This window comes from Gobio gobio (assembly GCF_949357685.1).
Source record: "Gobio gobio genome assembly, chromosome: 4".
In the NCBI taxonomy this organism is placed as follows: domain Eukaryota; kingdom Metazoa; phylum Chordata; class Actinopteri; order Cypriniformes; family Gobionidae; genus Gobio; species Gobio gobio.
Window position 1 is genome coordinate 14,828,179 of NC_137100.1, and position 24,703 is coordinate 14,852,881.

A 24,703-nucleotide genomic window follows, 5' to 3' on the forward strand; every position below is an offset into this window, starting at 1 on the left:
TTATAGAGGAAATACATTTTACTCCCCCAGCAAAACAGGAAGCCGTGTTCCAAGAAGAATTGAAAGTGAAAGATTCCTGAGTAGGCTATAACCAAATAAGAAAGTTTAGACTGGTCATTTCTTCTTCACTAGCGAGAAATATTTTAAGGTAGGCTACGTTTGTTTCCTTTTAGAATAATATAAGCCATCTTAATCAATGAATAGGTCGAGAAAACAAAATCTACTATTTTACACGAGCTATGGCGGAAATGCTGACATATTGTAGCCTAAATATTTACACACAATTCATTTCAAACTTTAAAGCTGGCACAAAAGATTTTGGTTTCATTTTTAATATGTTTGTGATGTTTGGCATAAATGCTAGACATTTGAAATATTTCTTATAAAACTATTATTCATTTCTTTCTTTTTTTCTTTTTTAACTTTGGACCTCAATAAAGTCTGATGATGATGATGATTAAATTCCATGTGGACCGGAAAGTTGTAATTTAGGCACAAGGTGGTTGGTTACTTTAAAGAAAATAGGCTATAATATTTTTTAACACTTTGTTTAACATTTCTAACTAAATGTCATACTTTTATTTGTTTTTATATCGTTGTTTTGTTAACTTTATTAGTATTATAGAAAATAGTAATAAAGATTGAGCAGATGTGTCCAAACATTTTGACTGATAGTGTCAAACTGACAAGCAATTTATTATTAATATTCTATTTAATCCACAGGAAATATATATTAAAAAAAAATGGCATCCATCCCATTCTATGGCTGGGAGGCATTCTATGATGGAGATCGTCATCTTCAGGCAAACCAGGAAGCCAAATCAGGCAGACACTATACGATGTATCACGGCACCTCTGTGCAACTAGCTCGTCAGATCATAAAAACTGGGTTCAAGCAATCAGCAGATGGAATGCTGGGACCTGGAGTTTATGTGAGCCGTGACCAAAAGAAAGCAGAGCGCTATCCTCTGAGATCACCAGCTACTGACAGAATAGTGCTTAAATTAAGCGTCGACTGTGGAAAAGTCAAAAGAATTGATAAGGACAACCATCCCATGCAGAAGACCTGGCACAGTCAGGGCTATGACACTGCCTGGGTACCTCCTAATTGCGGCATGAAAGCTGTGCCAAGCGGTCTAGAAGAGGACTGTGTCTATGACCCAAAACGTATCGAGGTCACAGATATTGCTCTTGCACCCAACACGACCATCTTAACTGAACTCAAACAGCTCATTGCTCAAAACCAAAAGGCTCCATCAAATTCAAACACCTCGGGTAATTGTGCAGTGTGCAAGTTAAAACTAGGACTTGCTCATACTGTACAGCCATGCTGGGGATGTGGAGAGACTATCTGCGCTCTCATGACCATACACAAGTGTAATCCCCACTAATCAGAAATTGATCATGAAATCATGGCAGTTACTTCATCCAGGAGGCTCAGGTTTTAGGCTGGTTTGTTGACATATGTCAATGCATGTTTACAGTTGAACTGAAAACCCCTGTATCTGTGTATATACGACTTTCTTCATTTACATTTCTGCTCTGACAATCCTTTTTTCTGCTGATATGTGCCAACATATTTGATGTTATATGCAAAATGATATATATATATATATATGCCTACTGTGAATGATCTATACATTTTGAAGATTTTTTTTCTGTTAAAAATGAAATACATCAAAATACATTCACTTTGACCAATCAGACTTGTATATTCAATGTTTGACAATCGATGAGCAGAGCTATTCCTGTTATTATTACACATGCAAAAATAACGAGGATTCTGATTGCTAAACATGTAGGAATGTTTGTTATGGCTACACTGTCATTCAAAAGTTTTTGATCGGTAAGATTTTTTTATGTTTTTAAGAAGAAGTCTCTTATGGTCACCAAGGCTGCATTTATTATATATATTAAAATTAAAATTATTAAAATTTTCTATTTGAATATATTTTAAAATGTAATTTATTTCTGTGATCAAAGCTGAATTTTCTGCATCATTACTCCAGTCTTCAGTGTCACATGATCCTTCAGAAATCATTCTAATATGATTTGCTGCTCAAGAAGCATTTATCAATTATTTTTGCATTTTTAATAAAATAAATGCAGCCTTGGTGAGCATAAGAGACTTCTTCTAAAAACATTAAAAATCTTACCGGTCAAAAACTTTTGAAAGGCACTGTATATTTCAGGCTTCAATGATATCTTAGAATTTCTATTCTTTTATTTTATTTATTCATGACATATTTCATTATATAGTAAGAGTTAATGGTAACACTTTAGTTTATGGTCCAGTTAATAGTGAGAACTACACTCTTAAAAATAAAGGTTCTTAAATGTTTCTTTTGGCAGGGTGTATGGTTCCATGAAGAGCCTTTAATATCCAAAGCACCTTTCCTTTGCTAAAAAGGTTCTTTGTCGCACAGAAACGTTCTTTAGACTATAAAATGGTTAGGAAAAAATAGTTATTTTAAAGAACCTTTCACAAAACGGTTCTTATATGGCATTGCTGTGAAAACCCCTTTTTGGTTCTTCCTGGCACCTTTATTATTAAGGGTGTAGTTGCTTATGTATAATACTAGGATATTGGCTGTTTATTATTACTTAAAAAGCACATATTAATGCCTTATTCTGCATGACCATATTCTACATCCCTTAATCCTACCCAATACCTAGATTTAACATCCACCATACTAACTATTAATTCCAGTAAAACTATTAACTCCAGTATTTAGAAGTTTATTGAGAAAAAAAAGTCATAATTAATAGTGAGAATTAAACCCTAATCTAAAGTGTGACTGATTTAATTACAGAAATCATAAAATCTTGCTTTAATTATTCACTATTACAGCCTGAGGGAACTGCAATGAGGCCATGTGATCTCCTGTCATCTTGTCATTTAAATTACTAAATATCTAGACATTTTTATAGGATGACCTATTACAAAAATTATTATTTAAAAAAAATCTTAATTAAAAAGCTGATAACAAAAAAAAAACATCTGAGAAAGTAAATAATTTGGCATACTAGGGCTTAAAATTAATAGTTTAACATTTAAAATCCTCATGAGGTTTCCCCAAGACCACAATTTAAAATGGTCCCGCATTTATATACCAGGCTTTACTGATGAATACATACACATTCCATTGAACAGGCATTATATACTTGAACAGTATTTGTCTACAACAAAAAAGAGAGAGAAAACAGATGTACACACAAATGTGAATGTGAAGTACACAGTTGCTGTGAGGTTGCAAACAAAAATTTGAAACCGCAGGGAAAGGTAGCCATGATTTTAAAAAAAACGTTGTGTTCGCATTGTTAAGACAGTGAAATGCAAAGGGTGCTACTGCTACTTTCAGCTGTTTTGCTGCTCTTTATGTTCAATTATGCCTTTTGCAATGAGGTCTGGAATCTCAACTGCAAGCCATGGTCCAAGCTTTGGAAAGAACAGAGATAGTTATTGATATGACTTCAAAGCAACAATAAGTTTAGGAAATGAATGACATAATACAAATCATTTCATTTTAGACATGAAACCTAACTTACTCCCAAAGCCATTAGATGAGCCAGACCAAACTTTGGGACATTTCTTGCCCAGAGTGGCTTGAAGTGATCTGTCAGGCAGATTTTTCCACCTCTGTGACAAAAGATGGTTTTGAAAGATCAGTTCATAATAAAGGTTCATTTTAAGACAATACTACAGAATTGTGATGAAAAACATATGAAGCAAACCTGTACATCTTCGCTGTCTTCCCATCTAACTCAGGAATGGCCACTTCAGGTGCTGTGGCAGGATATGTAACTGGAATCTGGAAATCGGGATGAAGTTAAATATGTTATCTGGATTTTAACAAAACAAAATGAAGTTAAATGTATAGTAAGTGAGTTTAAAATGTCCTACATCAAACTCCATGTCAAATTCATATTTTAGAAGCTCGTGGATATACCAGCATTTTCCAAACCACCTACACAGAAAAGGTGGCAAGATGTTAATGGAAATATAAAAATAAAAAACTAGCTAAAATGGCAATAAAACTGACCTTGTGCCCTCTTTGTTGGACTCTAAACGGAACCAATCATTGTCAGCTGCTTTGTTATTTTCAACATACTGCAAGGCAACACAACTACTTTATGAAGCGCACATATTTTGTAGCATGAAGTTTATATATGGTTTGTACGCAAACCGTAACTCATAAATAACAATGAACTGTCTACGTCAATAAGACTGAACACTTTTAACTTAATGACACGTATGGTTTTTCGTTCATACAGCTAGCATTGTAACGCCCAAATATGCTTTTGCTACAATACAGTAACTCACCTTTATGAGAGCTAAATATTCTTCTCGAAGTCTCTGTACCCATAGTTCTTTGTCCCTTGGTCCCGAATTAGTTTTTAAAAGCGGTATTTCAGAAACTGCCTTCCTAGTGGCTTCATCTGCCATGTTGACAGTTGCGAAGTCCGATTCGTAAGCGAATTGTTCTTTTGAGTCGGATCTTTTCAGTGGATCTCGCTCTGATCTCGCTACACACCTATGCCTTTTTTCTTTTTATATATATATATATATATAGAGAGAGAGAGAGAGAGAGAGAGAGAGAGAGAGAGAGAGAGAGAGAGAGAGAGAGAGAGAGCGAGAGCGAGAGAGAGAGAGAGAGAGAGAGAGAGAGAGAGAGAATATATATATATATATATAGGAGAGGGTCAATATACAAATGAAAATCAGCCATAAACGTCGGGACCATGTGAGAACGACTGAGTCGGTTTATTGAAATGAACTGTTCAAAAGAACCGACTCGCAAAAATGAGTCATACCCACTCTCTCATCTGGACTTGCAGGAGGAACCCAAATGTGCGTGCACCATGACGTCACAATCTGTTATCTAAGGTGGTTTATTATTAAAAGAGCCTACCTTGTATTATATCACAACAATTTATTATGCTAATAACAGAACGTTGCGAACACGTTTTATCCATTATTCAAATGTCGTGTTTTCAGCGGTGTGCAGAACGAACAGCAGTATGTTTCTGCACGGAGGTGTTTCATGGTTGCTCTTCTTTAAATGACTGCACTGATCAGCTGGTTCCGCCGCTAGAGTCGAGTAGTATGAAGCTGCAGACTCGGAGCCTGCTGCATCTACAGTCCCGCACCCAGAGTCCCGCATTCTCAGGCCCCTCGTTTTTCGAGACAGCGCCTTCTATCAAATTGGATCGTGTAAACAATGCAATTGCAATGTGAAGGATTTAGGCCGAAACGTGAGTATCATCAATTTTATTTAACACATTTCTTTTTTAATCAAACCACTTTATAGCTCATCGACACCAACATGAATAGCTCATTTAATATTTGTAAAGATTTTCATTTAATATTTGTAAAGATTTTCCCGAAAATACTTTTTATAGCTTAGCAGACTTTTTGTAGACAAGCCATTGTAAAATCCGATTAAAATTAAGGTAGACCAATTAAATACATTGAGTGTGAGTGTATTAATATCAAAGAATGTCATCATTCATTATTTAATCAGATTTACAGTTTGACCTTTTTTTTATTACCTTTTATCTTAAAACTATAAATTGAATTAATTAATGTCAAATGGAGTAATTTTTTACTTTATATAATTTATGTAGCCTACTTAAATGAGTAGCCTATACTTATAAAACTTACATATTAAAATTAATCCATGTTAATTAAACTGTGATATGAAGTTCTTGATATGAAGGATCCTGCAAATGGTGAAATAACTGTATCTGAATAAATAAATATTTGAATATATATATATATATATATATATATATATATATATATATATATATATATATATATATATATATATATATATATATATATATATATATATATATATATATATATATATATTATGAATATAAATATAAATGTATATAATGTATTATGAATATAAATATAAATGTATATAATATATTATGAATATAAATATAAATGTATATAATATGAATATGAAATAATGTATATAAAATAACACTTTTTGTTTGCCCCACAGGATGTTCTCAATGGGAAACCAAAGTGGTTCCCCCAAAGCCACGTGTGCCAGTCTAAGGACAATAAGCAACAGCAGACATTCTTTCTGAACCCCTCAAAGCTCTGCTGGATAAGTCTAAAACTCAACTGAACTTCACAGATAAAGTGGAGTTAATTTGTAGTTTTCGTTTCCTGAGGTGGGCCCAAACATGTTTGTCAATTGGATTGTTTCTATTATTGCCATATATGCAATGTTTTATATGTTAATTAATTAATTGATTTATATGGACAGGCCATCATTCATGGCCTATGTGAGATGCAGGCATTGTCCTGGCAGGAGGCTGAGGAGGTGTTCCTCAGTGGCCTTACTTATAACCCTAGGTATGCTTGTAATTTGCATTTGCAAAAAATATATAATTTATTATTATTTTAGTGAAGTCGAGGAATTTGACAGAGCGATTGCCAAACGAATGAAAAAACAGTCACCTACCAGAAAGTAAAGTTATTATTTTACCTTATGCAATTGAAGATGAAAAGTAAAGTCACTAACAAAATTCTTTCTTACTTTTTTCTTTTCTTTGTCCTTTTTACAGCAACATGATGTTTAGGTGATCGTTAAATAAAGTACAGAATTGTTTAATATTGGTGTTTTGTCTATTCTTATTTGAGTTTTGAGCTTTGCAAAAAAATGTTTGTAATGGCATGGTATGTTAATTAGACCATTAGGTTGAACTGAAAGAAACGTTGGAATTTGAAAAACATTGAGGCAATATAATAATCACACAATATTAATATTGATGATAAGATAGTTCAATCTGTAATTTTATCTCTTCCATCAGTAATTTTCTTTCGATTAGGCTAGCCTGCCACCCACACTCAAAAAATAACTACTGGGTAATTTGTTAGTCAGAGAACACAGTGTGTTTTTTGGAACATGCACTGAGCAGGGAACGCAAATATGTTATTTTGTTATTATTTTGTGTTAATTTATGTGAAAAACTTTAAAAGAAGCGAGACCGTTATATTGCATCCGGAGTCTGAGAATGCGGGACTCTGTGTGCAGGTGTTATACGATCTTCCGAACAGCAGGAGGCGCTGTCTCGAAAAACGAGGGGCCTGAGAATGCGGGACTCTGGGTGCGGGACTGTAGATGCAGCAGGCTCCGAGTCTGCAGCTTCATAATGTTGCTAGAGTCTGTAGTTGAGTTGTCTCTACATCCCTCAGCATCCTTTCACCTCTTCCAGCGGTCACTGCATGCAAAAGCTTGCATATTAGTATGATTTCAGGATATCATTTTGGCATACTGTAACTGCACAACCCACATTTATTCAGCGTAAGTAATGCAAGTAAATGCATGATTATTGACGAGCTCAAATGCATTAACAAATGTGCAGATCATTCGTTATTATCATTGTTGATTTGTGTGCATGCAGAGTGGAAAATTATATACTTACCCCCCATTCTTTTTTCATGTATTATTTTTATGGAATGTGGCCAATATTGTCATTTCTTGATTAATGAAGAATGCATTATATAATGTTTTATATATATATATATATATATATATATATATATATATATATATATATATATATATATGTATATGTATGTATATATGTATGTATATGATTAAATATCAATTATTATTAATAGTAGTAGTATATTAGCATGTCAAATTGCTGTTGTCTCTCGTCAGGTTGAAAGTGTGTGGTCTACTCATTTGGCTTGTGGGTTCCCATGGGCAGTGTGCTGGCCTTGTCAACCCGGCCAGGGCGCCAAAACTCCCCCTTTCCACAAGATAGACCCTTGTCACGGTGGGATAGGAGAGATGGACGGCTGCCTAACCCGGGAAGCTTTGATGGTCTGCACCGCAACTGTAAAGGTCAGATATTCTTTTCCATCTCTGTTGATTTTCATAAATTTCACTACATACGTTTCAAGCAAAACGTGTCTATTAAATGTAACTTTAATTGCTTGTGTATCTAGATGTATTTCCACAGCAGATTGAAGGTGTAAAACTGGTGATAAATAAGACCCTCAGCAGTTTTTTCAAGGTTTGTTCATACATATGGTTCAATTATGACACTATTCAGGGATATTCACAAATTTGAATGCACATTTTTTTCTGCACAATTTAGCACTGAATGTCTTCTCAAAGAATGCACTTGTGTTTCTTCTCTCCTCAGGTCAGTCACACGTTTCACCTCAGTGCTGTTGCTCCGTCCAGTTATCGCTTTCACGCTGAGCACCTACAATCAGACACTGACAGCAAAGAAACGGTAAGAATCTGGCAGATCTGGATCATGCTCAGTTCTTTTGTCTTGCATCTGTTCATGTTCAAGTGGTTTTCTGTAGCATTACACCTGAGGTTAGGGGATTTAACGACATCCTTTATCAAAAATCATTGGCAAGTGGTACAGTATGTTTGGGCAGGGTTCGTCAATATTTGTTTTGTATGTTGTATTGTTAAATATTATTCTTCGTGACAATTTGACTGGATTATCCTGCAAATTACATTACAAGGTTGCGTATACAGTCAAACCAATTATTCAGACACCTTCAACATTTTCTCACATTATCACAGTTTATTCGCTATAGTTTAGAAAATGGTAATAAAATATGACAAGAACTCAGAGTTAAACTGTGTCAGAACAAATTCATCTTGATAATGTCAGATAACATTGATAGAAAGGTATGTAATGGATTACAATCAACCAATCAGCTGTTAAATTTAAATACACAACTAGAAGATACTAATTTAGGTCAAGCAATTACCAAGCAATGCTTGATTTGGTTCAGTCTGTGGTGGCTGTGGCAGCAATGACATTTCCTCTCTCAAGACCCGTAAAAGGTACTAAAGACGTCGTTAAAAAGTCAATCTCACTACAGTGGTTCTACAATAATGTTATGAAGCGACGAGAATAGTTTTTGTGCGCAAAAGAAAATCAAAATAACGACTTTATTCAACAAGTTCTGGTCTTCCGTCTGGGCCTCTGACGTGAACTGATTAACGAGAATATGACGTAGAGCCGGCGTTCTGACACATGACCCGGGAGCGAGGAGCTTTGTTTACAAGCAGAGGAAGACGTGCCGTATCTAAGCTGTTGAATTCTACATTGATCGTGCTTTAGGTCTTGGCGTAGTGATCAAAATGGGACTAAAGTGTGCATTTCCTGGATGCCGAACGCCAGCTCTACGTCATATTCTCGCGCATGCGTCGTGACGCTTCGTGAGTTCATGTCAGAGGCCCAGACGGAAGACAAGAACTCGTTGAATAAAGTCGTTATTTAGATTTTTTTTCGCGCACAAAAACTGTTCTCGTCGCTTCATAACATTATTGTAGAACCACTGTAGTGAGATGGACTTTTTAACGACGTACCTTTTATGGGTCTTGAGAGAGGAAATGTCAGTGCTGCCAATGGAGGCCTTCCTGAGCCATCGGATTTCAACCAAAATATCTTCATTTGTGTTCCGAAGATGAACAAAGGTCTGACGGGTGTCGAACGACATGAGGGTCAGTAATTAATGACAGAATTTTCATTTTTGGGTGAACTTACCCTTTAAGCAAAACATGGTCAGGTCAAAGTGTCTGAATCATTTTGGTCCCAAAACTGTATGAAGAATTTTTGGGTATAACATGTCACAGTTTCCTTTATTTGGCTACCCTCACTTACATAAATAGCGTCCTGCACTAATAAAAAATATATATCTGGTGGTTTAAAGGAACACTCCACTTTTTTAGAAAATAGGCTTATTTTTTCAAGTCCATTAGAGTCAAACAGTTGAGTTTTACCGTTTTTGACCATCCATTCAGCCGATCTCTGTATCTGGCGGTACCACTTTTAGCATAGCTTAGCATACATCATTTAATCGGATTAGACCATTAGCATCGCGCTCAAAAATGACCAAAGACTTTCAATATTTTTCCTATTTAAAACTTGACTCTTCTGTAATTGCATCGTGTACTAAGACCGACAGAAAATGAAAAGTCGTGATTTTCTAGACCGATATGGTTAGGAACTATACTCTCATTCCTGATCAAGGAACTTTGCTGCTGTACCATGAGTGCAGTGGCGCAATGATATAACAGAAAGATAAAGAGATCGGCTAAATGGATTCAAAAACGGTAAAACTCAACTGTTTAACTCTAGGGGACTTGGAAAATGAGCCTATTTTCAAAAAAAGTTTAATCATTTAATCCTTTAATCATTTTTGGTTTGACTGTATATATTAGTTAAGCAATTATGCTGTCACATATTAAACGCTGAGAAATTCAAATAATAACAAACTTTATTTTTGTATAGCACTTCTTAAGGCGCTTACACACACAAAAAAGAATATATATGATACAGATCAAAAGTTTGGGGTCGGTAAGTCTCTTCTTACAGAATGCGTTTTTGCGGATAAAAACGTTTCGGTTACTAACGTAACCTCGGTTCCCTAAGATGAGGGAACGAGTATTGCGTTTTGCTAAAACGCTATGGGGGAATTCCTTTCCTCGAGATATTGAAGCAAATTTTTATCCAAAAATACCATGTACACGCAGTGCAGCTGCACAGCTCTCAGCAGGAAGCAGCTGCGTGCTGATTGGCTGTGCCGCTGCAACTGCAGCAACCTATGGCGAGACCGTGGGGCGGGACGGACCAATCAGGTCCTTCCAAATTCCCGCCACAAGGGGCAACAGAATTTGCATAGCCAAGGGTATATAAGACCCACTCTCGCAAGGTTAGTCAGGTTAATCGATTGAAGCGACTCCTGAGCAAGTGAGCAAGCACGGCAAGCAAAACGCAATACTCGTTCCCTCATCTTAGGGAACCGAGGTTACGTTAGTAACCGAAACGTTCCCTTACGAGAGTACTCTCGTATTGCGTTTTGCTAAAACGCTATGGGGGACCAATGCAAAACGCCGTGCTTGCTTAACGGCTCTAACGCCGACGACACCAAACCCAGGCCAACCTAGGTGGGCCCGTAATATGATATCAAGAAGTCCCAAAATGAGCCAGACCTGAGTCAAGCCCTTAATGAGAATGAACACGATATACGTGTAATATAATATATAGACCGGACATAGTCGGGCCAGGAATAATGAATGGCCAGATAATTCGAGCCGTATAAGGAATGTGCTATGACTTATACAATACTTAACCCAGACCGGACTTTTCGAGCCTTAAGGGGTTAAAACTGTACACAGCAAGAAGCCCAGCCTATAAGGCCGGGACATCTAATATAATCTGATAAGTGGATGGGGAGGCCCAGTCTGCCGCCACACAGATATCATTTAGAGAATGCCAATAGACCAAGCCCACGAAGAGGCCATGCCTCTAGTAGAATGGGCTTTAATGCCTAAAGGGCAGCTGAGATCTTTAGACTCATAAGCCAAAGAGATAGCATCTACTATCCATCGTGACAAGGTCTGCTTTGTAACCGCGCACCCTAAGGTGCAGCCGCCAAAGCATACAAAGAGCTGTTCAGTTGCCTAAGCAGCGGAACGCTCCATGTATATCCTCAGCGCTCTGACAGGACAGAGCAAATTAGCATCTTCTTCATCTATCTGTGATGAAAGTGCTGAGAGTGAAATGACCTGTGCTCTGAACGGAGTTGAAAGCACTTAGGTACATATCCATGTCTTGGTTTGAGGACGACTTGAAGTCGTTTGGCCCAATTCCAGACACGAAGGCGCTCACAGAGAGCGCGTGCAGATCACCCACTCGCTTAACTGACGATCGCCAGCAGAAAAGCGGTCTTTAGTGACAGGAGCTTAAAGCTCACCGAATGCAGAGGCTCAAGTGCAGAGCTCTTCATGACATCCAAGACACTGGACAAGTCCCATATAAGGACTGAAGAGGGGGCGAGGTGGGTGAAGCCTTCTAGCCCCTTTAAGGAAGCGAACAATGTTAGTCCGTTCACTTGAATGTGATACGCTGCTATAGCAGCCACATAATTTTGAGCGTGGAGGGGGAACGACCCGCGTCCAGAAGCTCTTGTAAAATGTAAGCACTTCTGACACTTCACAATCCTGTGGGGTCAGACTTCGCGCTTTACACCAGTCCGAAAAGACTGACCATTTGTCTGAATAGAGCCGCCTGGTCGCGGGGGCTCTAGCTTCAGTAATGGTATTCAATAATTTTTCAGAGAGGTTCTCATGTACCCGCTGATGGGCCAGACATGAAGCGCCCATCGATCGGGACGGGGATGCCAGATCTGCCGTTCCGCCTGCATGAGGAGGTCTCTCCTCAGCGGGACCGGCCACGAATCTGTATCCGACATCTGATTCAGTAGTGAGAACCAAGGTTGATTTCTCCAAAGCGGGGCTATTAAAGCACAGCGCATCTGCTCTCCCTAATCCTCTCTATGACCTGAGGTAACATTGAGATTGGGGGAAAAGCATAAAGAGGAAGGTTGGGCCATTCGTGGGCCAACGCATCCTTGTGCTTGGAGAATTATATTCGGCATTGAGCATAGCCTTGTGAGGCGAAAAGATCCACTTTTGCCTCTCCAAGAACTGCCCCAATTGTCTGAATTGCACCTGGACAGCATGTCCGGACCCAAATTCAGAATGCCTGGCACATGAGTCGCTCTCAGCGTATTGTGCTCTGCCCATATTAGGACTTCTTACGCCATTGTGTGCAGATCGATTATTTTCAGACCGCCTTGGCAATTTATATAGGCTACCACCGACCTGCTGTCCGTTCGGACCAGGGCATGGTGGTGCTTTATGTACGGAAGGAAAGCTCTTAGCGATAGCGTGACCGCTTTCATCTCTAGACAGTTTATATGAAGGCTCTTCTCCGAGTCTGACCAGAGACCGGAGACTGGCCTGCCCTCGTGAAGGGCTCCCCAACCTAGGTTGGATGCATCTGTCGAGATAACTTTCCACTTCGTAACAGTGCCCAAACTCACGCCCGTCTGGTACCAGACGGGATTTTTCCAAGGAGCCAGAGCCAACACACAGCTGTGGTCTACCTTGATTTGCAATCGGCCCGAGAGCCATGCGTGAGCTGGAACGTGGCGATTCAGCCAGTGCTGTAGGGGGCGCATGTGCAACAGACCCAGTCTGAGAACTAGCGCCGCCGAGGCCATGAGACCCAGCATCCTCTGAAAGTGTTTGAGAGGAATGCGTGCACCGGACCTGAGGGAAACCGCTCGGATCTGAACAGAGAGCGCGCGCTGTGACGTCAGTCGCACGCTCATCTGCAGTGAGTCCAATACTGTTCCCAGAAACGAAACTTTCTGTGTGGGAGACAATAAACTCTTGCCACGTTGATTCGGAGTCCCAAGCATTCTAAATGGTTGAGAAGCCAAGATCTGTGGTTTAATAACTATCTCTGACGGAGCTATTCTGAGCCAGTCGTCGAGATAATTGAGAATTCTCATTCCCCGAAGCCTCAGCGGGGTTAGCGCCGCTTCCATGCACTTCGTGCGGGGAGTCAGAGATAGACCAAAAAGGTAGCACCTTGTATTGGTAAACTTTTCCCCTCGAAGGCGAATCTCAAGAATGGCCTGTAATGAGGGGCTATTTGTATGTGGAAAAAGGCATCCTTTAGATCCACAGTGAAAACCCAATCACCCGGCGGATGTGCGCGAGGATTTGTTTCATTCTCAACATTCTGAACGGGCGCTTCATAAGGGCTTTGTTCAGATGTCTGAAATCTAGAATGGCCTGAGACCACCACCCTTCTTTTGGCACAAGGAAGTAGCGACTGTAAAAGCCTGACTCGCTCTGTGAGGGGTGCACGGTTTCCACCGCTCCCTTAATTTAACAGTTTGATATTTCGGTTCGAAGCACGTGACTCATGTCACTTCTCACCGCTGTCTCTACCACAGTGCGAAAGCACGGTGGTATGCGAGCGAACTGTAGCGAGTAACCTTGTTATCGAAGCCAAGGGTTGAATTAATTTGTGGGGCGGGTCACTGAGTAACAGGGACCTGTTAGCCCGAATGCATTGTGCTAGTAGCACTGTGAGAGCACTTATTGGGTCGCCTTGGAAGTGGCGCTTACCAAGGGGATTGTGTTTGTGTACAGAAGAGCACGTTGCTCACAGGCTCATAAATAGTAAATAGGGAAATAGTGTTCCCAGCCGCCTGAGTGCAGGGGGCCGGAGAACGCAGAATAGTGGCGAACGCTTTGTGTCGCCCGGGGAAATGGTGTATGTGTACAGGCGAGCGCGTTTGTTGCGGGCTCGTCGATTGTAGGAATAATGTTTCCAGCCGCCTGAGTGCAGGGAGCTGGGGAACATAGGGAAGCGCTTGAGTGTAGGGGTACAACTTTGATGTTGGCACCTGCCTACAGACGAACTCGTAACACTGTGTTTAGATAGTGTTACTGAAAAGTGGACGCATTCTTGCGGATTAGTCCACGTGCACGTTAGCGGCAGGGCTAATGGATAGCGCGTGCTCTGCAGGCGCGGGTCTACCTAGCCACTAGAAAGCTCCGATTCATTGTAAATAATGTGTGGTGGCGCGCACTGTATAATGGGCGCCACTACATTAGAGTATTCGCGGCGTACGCCAGCGAGCGAATTCACAGTGGTAAACGCATAACAGCGTCAATGTGCAACTGAGCATGTTTGACCACAGGCTAGTTATTGCAATGTTACATCTCCAGTCACCTGAACTAAGGGAACTGGGAGAATATCAGGTTTATTGAGTGATTTGTGGCACTGAATTAACAGTGCTTATGCAGGAGTGCACACTATGTAGTGGACACATTGCCTACAGTGTTGAACCACTCCAGCCGCCTGAATAGGGGAACTGGGAGAAGTGATATTTGAGGGGAAAAAGGCGCAAGCTTGGCAGCCATTTTATGACCTCGTTATGCTCAGACGGAGAGCGCGTGTTATGACGCGCTCTAGTCAGCGAACGCGCGCTGTGCAGAGAGCGCGCGCTGCCATATAAGGCTGTTTACCTTTGGCAGCAAGCACGCGCTGCAGCGAGAACGGCTGTGACGTAAGCGCGTTCTCGATATATCCAGCAGCCTGAGTTCGCATGTCTCTCCTCTAGCATTCTCTGCCCGCGGCATATCAGGGCGGCGGGGCGAGAGAGAAGGAAGAGTGAGGAGAGCTTATGTTGAGTTCACTCGTGTGTAGAAGTGCACATCTTCCATCCGCGTGGCGGCAGTATCACATTCTCTGTCAGCGGCCATTTCAGGGCGGCGGAGTAAGAGAAGGAGCGAGTGAAAAGCCCCGTATGCCCGCGGAGCCATTAGCACAGCGGGAATAACATTCTCTGTCCACGGCCATTTAGAGCGGCGGAGGAGAGAGAGGGAGGCGCGTGGAGAGCTCCATATATCTGCGGCGTCAGCGCAGCGAGGATATAACCTTCTCGGTCCGCGGCGCGTTTCAGCGCGACGGAATGAGAGAAAGGGAGAGCTCTGTATGTCCGCAGCGGGGATATAATGTTCTCTGTCCACGGCCATTTAGAGCGGTGGGGATGAGAGAGGAAGGAGTGAAACTCTGTATGCCCGCGGCGTCATCAGTGCAGCGGGGAAAACCTTCTCCGTCCGCGGCGCTTCTCAGCGCGACGGAACGAGAGAAAGGGAGAGCTCCGTGGGGTATCACATTCTCTGTCCGCGGCGCCTTAGCGCGACGGAACGAGAGAAGAGGAGCGCTCCGTCTGTCCTCGGCTTTATTTGAAGCGGCGGAGGACCAATGTTCTCTGTTCGCGGCGTAAACACGCGGCGGCACGAGAGAAGAGAGGTGGAGAGCTAGAAGCTCTTAGAAGTGGCGTTGGCAGCAACGCACATATCATAAACACACATACATAGTATAATGGATATTTTAACGCCGGATGGCGCAGCTGGAAGGCAGGCTGAAGGCGGAGAATCCGACATCCTCAGGCTGCGTGTTCCGCTGGGTGCGTGTCGACGGCGGGCTTCGATCCGGAGCTCAACGATTGCAAGTCGCTGAAGAAGAATTAATCTGACTAACCTTGCGAGAGTGGGTCTTATATACCCTTGGCTATGCAAATTCTGTTGCCCCTTGTGGCGGGAATTTGGAAGGACCTGATTGGTCCGTCCCGCCCCACGGTCTCGCCATAGGTTGCTGCAGTTGCAGCGGCACAGCCAATCAGCACGCAGCTGCTTCCTGCTGAGAGCTGTGCAGCTGCACTGCGTGTACATGGTATTTTTGGATAAAAATTTGCTTCAATATCTCGAGGAAAGGAATTCCCCCATAGCGTTTTAGCAAAACGCAATACGAGAGTACTCTCGTAAGGGAACTAGATCTAGTTCTAGAGATCTTATTTTAACTTGAGTGCCGCATATTTAGAATGGCGCCTCATGCATGAGACTAAAATAAAATAAAATAAAAGCTATCCTGAAAAAGATGCCAATATTCTGCCAAAGATTGTTTGATAGGCATGTTGTTTCAGAAGGAACAAAAAAAACCATTCCCTACTTTATATAGACATGGATATTATGCTGACTTTTGACATAATTGGAAAACTTAAATGCCATACCAAATTGTAAAGTAGGGGTTAGGTAACTTGTTTAACACTAATTATTAGTTATTTTTTAGCTTTTATCTCCTATGGCATGTTATGCAATGATTGAATACATAAGAAACCTGCAGTACAGGTACATTGTATTAGAACACAATTCAAAAGCAATGCATATTCATGGGCAGTAATAAACAAGTTTAAATAATAATGGATTAATTGCTGTGTGTTGGGTATAAATGTTTTGCATAAGATCAATATGATGAATGTCTCCCTCTTACAATCAACAATCATCTATTTGTATAAAGGACTCGCCTATGCTTATTGGGGAAATGGACTCCTCTGGCAGCTTAAACGCACACTCTTTGTTTCATCTGAGTGAGAAAATAAGAGCCAAAGCAGTATTTCAGGTTAGTAGCAGTATGCAATATTGCTCTAGTTTAATGAAACGCTTTTGAAAATAATGTGGACTGACTTCATATTCTTCTATAGACTCAGCAGGCACAGTTTGTCACATGGCAGTTTGAGACTGAGTATAGAGGCAGCGACTTCACAGCAGCGATTACTATGGCCAACCCTGACATTCTCAGGGAATCAGGTATGATCATGTGAGTTCCTCAATAAGACAAGACAGACTGATTTATAGATGTCACAGGAATGTGCATTAGTTAGAACAACACAATGCAGAACATTCAGAACAGGTTGTTCTGCGGTTGCCCTTGTACGTCATTTTGTTGAGTTGTTCTGTTTGCACATTAAGGAAACAGCATGGTTACATGCTGTAATTGATTATTTTCAAAGCTTCTTGAGTAGCACTGCATTCATTTTAAACTCCATTAGAGTGATCCCGCTTCTGTAAAAAAAAAATATATATTTTTATACATATATGACATAATAACACGTACTAAAAGAAATTACTGTTTGTGATTCAAATGAAATGGTCTGCATGTCATGTGACCATTTACCGATATCAAAGAACTGTGACACATTCGAATGTTAAAATATTGAAATATTACCATTTAGGGGGTACTTCAAGTGAATATTTTAGGCCTAAGTGGTTCAGAAACGCATAACTACTACCTTCCTGCAGACTTTGGTTGTAAACCTGCTCCAACACACCTTCCTGTAATTTTAGTAACCCTGAACACCTTGATAGCTGGATCAGGTGTGCTTGTTTTGGGTTGGATCTATACTCTGCTGGACGGTAGCTCTCCAGGAGCAGGGTTGGCAACCCCTGCACTAAAACAACACCGAACACCTTAGCAATTGCCTAGCAACAAATTAAAACCATTTAGAACACCTTAGCAACACCCTGGCAACCCCTCAGAACACCTTACAACTGCATATCAATGAAAAGAACGCCTAGTAACGTCTTAGTAACTGCTTAGCAACATCCTGGCAACCATTGCAAGCACCTTAGCAATCAGATAGCAACAAGCGCAACCTCATAGCGAGACACTATCGACACAAATTTCACACAAGATTTCAATCTCGATTTCCTTTTCGAGTATTCCTGTGTTCACACAATTTGATTCCAATCTAGATTCAATCTTCAGGTCTTTGTATGTTCATACGATTCAATTCCAATCACGATTCAATCGTCAGGTCTTTGTGTGTTCACATGATTTTATTTTCATCTTGATTCAATCTTCAGGACTTCGTATGTTCACACAATTTGATTCCAATCTCAGTTCAATCTTCAAGTCTTCATGTATTCCCACGTTTTTATTCCAATCTAGATAACATTTCAGGTCTTTGTATGTTCACACGATTCGACTCTAATCTCAGTTCAATCTTCGGGTCTTTGTGTGTTCACACAATTTTAATTCCAGTCTTGATTCAATCATCAGGACTTTGTATGTTCACATAATTTGATTTGATTTGATTCCAATCTTGATTAAATTTTCGGGTGTTCATTCATGCTTATTTCATGCTATAGCTAGTAGTAAAAAGGAAGAGATGATCGGTTTATGTGCTGCTTAAACTGAGGCACTACAGTGATCTGTCACCACATCAAAGTCACGCCCTAAAATGGTATTTATGGTTTGAAATTCGAAATAACTGAATTTGAAGCTGAGACTTCATCATATCTAAAGTAACCTACCTGTCTTGTCTGTCAGTGCTTTGTCAGTGTCCTTTTTGCTCTGCTATTTTTCACTGAGAACAGAGCTGGCAGCCCTGCTCACATTTAAAAAAATATAAAATGTTGTTATCTATTTGTGCCTTTGTTTTTTTGTGACAGTTATCATGGTTGCACACTTCCTTCAAAGCGTATCCCCACAGCTGGTTCTGGGGGGAGAGCTGGTGTACCACCGAGGCCGAGCAGAAGAAGGGGGCATACTTACCCTGGCAGGCCAGTACTCAGGTTAGATTGGTCCTCTGCTTTAGTTCAATGGTCATCCATTTGCTATACACCGGTGTAAGTAGTCCTAAACAGATACTTTGTGAGTGTTACTCATCCTATTTGTTTGTACAATGTTTCTCAAAGATACTTAAAGGGTTAGTTCACCCAAAAATGAAAATTCTGTCAGTAATTACTCACCCTCATGTTGTTCCAACCATGTAAGACCTTCGTTCATCTTCGGAATATAATTTAGTATATTTTTGATTAAATCTGAGAGCTGTCTCACTCCTCCATAGGCTCTCAGAGGGACTGAAACTTGATGGCCCAGAATAGTAAGGAAAAACGTCATTTAAGGAGTCCAAATGACTACAGTGGCTCTGTATTAAGTCTATCATGCGACGAAAATACTTTTTGAGCGGAAAAACAACAAAAATAACGACTTTATCACACTATTATTGTTGTTCAATTTGAGCCTCTGACGAGAGTTCGCGGGAGTGCCCCGACGCATGCGCGAGAACTGAGATTACGGCGTTCTTCTTCTACTACTACTTGACTGGCTGCTCACTCTTTCGGAGTAGGGTTAATCTCAGTTCTCGCGCATGCGTCGGGGCACTCCCGCGAACTCTCGTCAGAGGCTCAAATTGAACAACAATAATAGTGTGATAAAGTCGTTATTTTTGTTGTTTTTCCGCTCAAAAAGTATTTTCGTCGCATGATAGACTTAATACAGAGCCACTGTAGTCATTTGGACTCCTTAAATGACGTTTTTACTTACTATTCTGGGCCATCAAGTTTCAGTCCCTCTGAAAGCCTATGGAGGAGTGAGACAGCTCTCAGATTTCATCAAAAATATACTAAATTATGTTCCGAAGATGAACGAAGGTCTTACATGGTTGGAACAACATGAGGGTGAGTAATTACTGACAGAATTTTCATTTTTGGGTGAACTAACCCTTTAAGGCTCAAATGTCATATCTTTTCTGCCTTAGGGCCAAATTGGGTTGCAACACTGAATGCTGGTAAAGGAGGTGCACATGCTAGCTACTACCACAGGGCCAACAAACAGGTTTGGCAGTGCTGATAGATATGTTATTATTTGTAATTTTCAATGACAACTAGACACAGCAATAGTTCTGTAAATCGGTGGGCTGTTCATTAATCTCTGCAGATTCAGGTGGGAGTGGAGTTTGAAGCGAGCACTAGGACCCAGGAAACAACCTTCTCTTTTGGTTACCAGATGGAACTTCCTGAAGCTAAAATGGTCTTCAGAGGTATGAAGGGCAGATATACTGACTGTGCAATATACACAGATCAGGCATAATATTATGAGGTGAGGTGAATAACACTGATTATCTCTTCATCAAAGCACCTGTAAGTGAATGGGATGTATTAGGCAGCAAGTGAACAGTTTGTCCTCAAAATTGATGTGTTAGAAGCTGGAAAAATAGGCAAGCATAAGGATTTGAGCGAGTTTGACAAGGGCCAAATTGAGATGGTTAGACGACTGGGTCAGAGCATCTCCAAAACTGCAACTTGTGGGGTGTCCCCGGTCTGCAGTGGTCAGTATCTGTCAAAAGTGGTCTAAGGAATAAAAAATGGTGAACCGGCGACAGGGTCATGGGTGGCCAAGACTCATTGATGCACGTGGGGAGCGAAGGCTGGCCCGTGTGGTCCGATCAAACAGACGAGCTACTGTAGATCAAATTGCTCAAGAATTCAATGCTGGTTCTGATAGAAAGGTGTCAGAATACACAGTGCATCACAGTTTGTTCCGTATGGGGACATAGCCGCAGACCAGTCAGGGTGTCCATGCTGACCCCTGTCCTCCGCCGAAAGCGTTAACAGTGGGCACATGAACATCAGAACTGCACCACGGAGCAATGGAAGAAGGTGGCCTGGTTTTCTTTTACATCTCATGGATGGATGGCTGGGTGCGTGTGCGTCACTTACCTGGGGAACACATGGCACCAGGATGCGCTATGGGAAGAAGGCAAGCCGGCGGAGGCAGTGTAATGCTTTGGGTAATGTTCTGCTGGGAAACCTTGGGTCCTGCCATCCATGTTGATGTTACTTTGACACATACCACCTACCTAAGCAGCATTGTTGCAGGCCATGTACACTCTTTCATGGAAACGGTATTCCCTGGTGGCTGTGGCCTCTTTCAGCAGGATAATGCGCAAAAATGGTTTGTGTGGGGTTTGAGGAGCACAACAACGAGTTTGAGGTGTTGACTTGGCCTCCAATTTCCCCAGATTTCAATTCAATCGAGCATCTGTGGGATGTGCTGAACAAACAAGTCCGATCCATGGAGCCCCCACCTCGCAACTTACAGGACTTAAAGGATCTTCTGCTAACATCTTGGTGCCAGATACCATAGCACACCTTCAGGGGTCGAGTGGAGTCCATGCCTCGACGGGTCAGGGCTGTTGTGGCAGCAAAAGGGGGAGCAACACAATGTTAGTCATAATGTTATGCCTGATCGTGTATATAACAAAGTGCAGTAACTATGCCAAAACTTTTTTGAAATCAATTCTCACTCTGTTTTATTGAATCTTTGCATAGTTGAGCCAAGCAATCTGCCTTTTTGCTAAAAAATTGATCATAAAAGACCCAATTTCAGTCCAATCTGAATTTTGACAAAATACTCTATGTGGTTAAAGCATTTTGACTTTACTCAATTATACTTAATTTACTCAAATTTACTCAAATTTGTGTTTTGCTTTTCATAGTCTTCATTCTAGACTGCAACAGTGGTGCTCAGGAAGTAAAAATCCTATTCAAAATCTACATAGACAAAATCTTTTCTATTTCTTTGAATTGAAAAAGTTAAAAAAAGAAGTTATCTTTTGTAACATTATAAAAGTCTTTCAATGTCACTTTTGATCAATTCGGAACCAAAAGTAAAATAAAAAGCAACACCATTACCACGTTACATCATACATTGCATCGTTAAAATAGTCCATGTGACTACAGTGGTTCAACCTTAATGTTATGAAGCAACAAGAATACTTAAGTGCTCAAAAAACAAAACAAAAAAAACTACTTTTCAACAATTTCTTCTCTTCCGTGTCAGTCTCCGCTGTTCACGCAAGCACCACAACGCATGCGTGTGATGCTGACACAGGGGTTGGCCAATCAGTGGCCAATACTGAGCCGGCGTTCTGACGTAGAATCCGGAAGCGCTGCACTGTGTTTGCAACATGAACAGCATTAGAAGTAATTTTTGAATAAAGTATTCTTGTCGCTTCATAATATTCAGGTTGAACCACTGTAGTCACATGGACTATTTTAACGATGTCTTTACCACCTTTCTTGGCCTTGAAAGTGGTAATGGCGTTGAAGTATATGGGAGGGACATAAAGCTCTCGGATTTCATCAAAAATATCTTCATTTGTGTTTTTACTAACCCTTTAATTCATCCTCTCTGGATAACAGTATTAATTTCTTTAGAAAAAAAAACTAACCCCATACTTTTGAATGGTAGTATTGACATACATTGCAGAATATAACACTTGCAGCCATTGTTGAGTCAGTAGTCTTTTGAATGCATAATGATTAAACTTATGATTAACATTAACTCATAAATCTGTCAATCATTTTGATGTTTTTTTAGGAATGTTGGACAGCCGCTGTATCATTGGTGGGGTTCTGGAAAAGCGGCTCTACCCTCTTCCTGCCACCTTGATCATGGGTGCCTTTGTCAACCACAGAGCGGACAAGTTGCAGGTCGGTCTTGGGGTGAGTGTTGGTTAGATACGAATCATAACTCAATAGACGCACCGCTTAAGACTTTGAGGACTCCAGAAAACCACCTTCACGTCTGCCCAAAGACACTGGTGTCTCACAGACTACGGACAAAACAGGCAAGCCAACCAAAGCCCTGTTTGCCATACTGGACAATCATGCCGTTCATGGCAAGCAGGAATGAGGGCTGAAAAAGACCAGGAACACAAAGCCCTCTATGTTGGTTTCATCCTGTATCAAAGGTTTTGCTGTTTTGGTCTTATGTTGGCCCCTAAGTTACCTGAGTTAAATAACTGAGGTACTGTATGTTCACAGATTTATTTATTTAAGAACAAGGTGTCAGCCTCAGCATCTGTTGGCAGAGACCATGCAAATGTAGTGACGTTAATAAGTGTCACAAAATTTCCAGTGACTTCTCTATTAGAGATCTATTTTTTGTAGCAAACTCCAGTTATAGTTTAGACACCAAAATCAATATGTCAAGCTAAACATATTGAAGATTAGCAAAGAGGCACATCGCGTGTGTATCGCGTGTGTCATCCCCTCAATTGACTTCCATTTAAACAAAAAGGTTTCTCTCCTTCTTAAGATAACCTTAACGTCTCTCCTTAGGTTATGGACTCTGGTATAACGGCTAGTTTGACAATAAAGGGAAACAGTGACAGTGTGAACTGTGTAAGGATGGATTATGCATGAGATATTACAATACTTTTTTTCCTGATTTGACAAAAAAAGACTAGAATCAGAGCCGTGGAGTGGTAGTGCCTTTTCTTATGAAGCATAACAGCCATTGGCTCACAGCAATGCAGGTGTGAATCCGTGTGTATATCCCCTAAATTAACATGACTTAATGCCCGTTCACATGGAGGACGATAACTGTAACTATAAAGTTTTAATATTTGTTCTAATTCTGTGAGAATGTTTATCTTTCACACCACAGCTATAACAAAAATGACAAAGAGGAGCGATGTTGTTGGAATCAGAATGATATTTTCCAGCTGATGAACGATACAAAATTTTGAAAATCATGTTCAAGATTCACTCAACTTAAAGAGCATTTAAAGTGACAGGCAACATAATTGCAGCGTGTGCTTATAATAAACAAAACAGAACATTTATGTTAGTGTGGAAACTTGTATAGATATCGTATTACACGGCTCTGTGGAATACTTTATTCTGATTGGTCAATTGACCGTTCGCAAAGACCCGCCCTTTTTTAGTTACTGTTGCCTCAGTTAAAGCTGCTCGTGAACCGATTATCTCTTCCTTGTAGTTCATTGATAAGCACGAAATAAACATGAATGAACACTAAAAAAAATGTTGTTTCAACCGCGGAAAGACGTCAGTACACACCGTTTTTCCAAGTTCAAGTCCACCAACGTTAATCTATTAACTCTCCTGACGGCTTTGTCGGACAAAACGGCAGATTCGGCGATGTGATTGGTCAGATCGCCTGTCAATCAAACTTGCGACGAAGGGTGAATTGATTCTGATTGGTCAAATGTTATCCCGATAACAACCGGTAAAAACTGATTACACAGGCTCATCCGGGTAAATGTCACAGAAGTCGGCAGTTTACGCTTACTAGGACAGTTTTTTCCTCGTGGAAGTTTTACGTTACCAGACAAATTTCATTTGGACAGAGAGTCTGGCCACTCTCCATTGACAAGCGTTAACTTCCTTGAAGGTGGGTACTCTGTTGAAGTTTTAAACTATTGGATCTGGCCAGAGCCATTCTGGATCTGCCATAACCAATCGCGGTCGTGACGTATGTCGTCTCAAACTAGCGCACAACACATTCTCAGCCACTCCCTCTGTTCGCTGATTGGACCAGTTAAAATTTGACCGGAGAAAACCAGAGAATATACAGCAATCCCAGACGGAGTACTGAAGGAAAATGAAAATTGAGCGGAAGTACGTTGGAGGATGGAGCCAGGCTAGTTTTGCGTTTGGTGAGTTAATAAATTATTAAAACTCAAATCAATATTTTACAGTTATTTATTCATGACATTGGGTATTGCTTAATACAAACTCAGCTGCTGCCATTTTGCGACGATTGTTTTGTACACTGTAATGGATTATAAAAAAACAAACGTGTACGATTTTAAAACCGTTTAATCTCAAATCAATGTCTCTTATCCCCATAATTATTTGTGGTGAAATATCATGTAATAAGTGGTATG

The 24,703-nt window shown here is 40.6% G+C and overlaps 3 protein-coding genes across 3 annotated transcripts; 2 read left to right on the plus strand and 1 right to left on the minus strand.

The window, feature by feature from the left end:
* The first annotated feature begins 29 nt into the window (after positions 1-29).
* Positions 30-1,530, plus strand: gig2p (grass carp reovirus (GCRV)-induced gene 2p). Its single transcript, XM_079814477.1, has 2 exons — positions 30-148; positions 724-1,530. The coding sequence occupies exon 2, from the start codon at positions 744-746 to the stop codon at positions 1,389-1,391; it is 648 nt and encodes a 215-aa protein (XP_079670603.1). The 5' UTR covers positions 30-148; positions 724-743; the 3' UTR covers positions 1,392-1,530.
* A 673-nt stretch (positions 1,531-2,203) lies between these two features.
* Positions 2,204-4,844, minus strand: ufc1 (ubiquitin-fold modifier conjugating enzyme 1). Its single transcript, XM_079814478.1, has 6 exons — positions 4,325-4,844; positions 4,044-4,111; positions 3,905-3,968; positions 3,736-3,812; positions 3,550-3,640; positions 2,204-3,439 (listed from the first exon to the last, which is right to left on the minus strand). The coding sequence occupies exons 1-6, from the start codon at positions 4,445-4,447 to the stop codon at positions 3,359-3,361; spliced, it is 504 nt and encodes a 167-aa protein (XP_079670604.1). The 5' UTR covers positions 4,448-4,844; the 3' UTR covers positions 2,204-3,358.
* Positions 4,845-7,735: 2,891 nt separating this feature from the next.
* LOC307124622 (mitochondrial import receptor subunit TOM40B) lies at positions 7,736-22,529 on the plus strand (the record flags this gene model as incomplete). Its single annotated transcript, XM_079813973.1, has 9 exons — positions 7,736-7,880; positions 7,985-8,052; positions 8,185-8,277; positions 16,741-16,842; positions 16,925-17,030; positions 18,675-18,797; positions 19,766-19,842; positions 19,945-20,047; positions 22,390-22,529. 9 exons carry the CDS (start codon positions 7,736-7,738, stop codon positions 22,527-22,529), a joined length of 957 nt encoding a protein of 318 aa, XP_079670099.1.
* Positions 22,530-24,703: the final 2,174 nt, after the last annotated feature.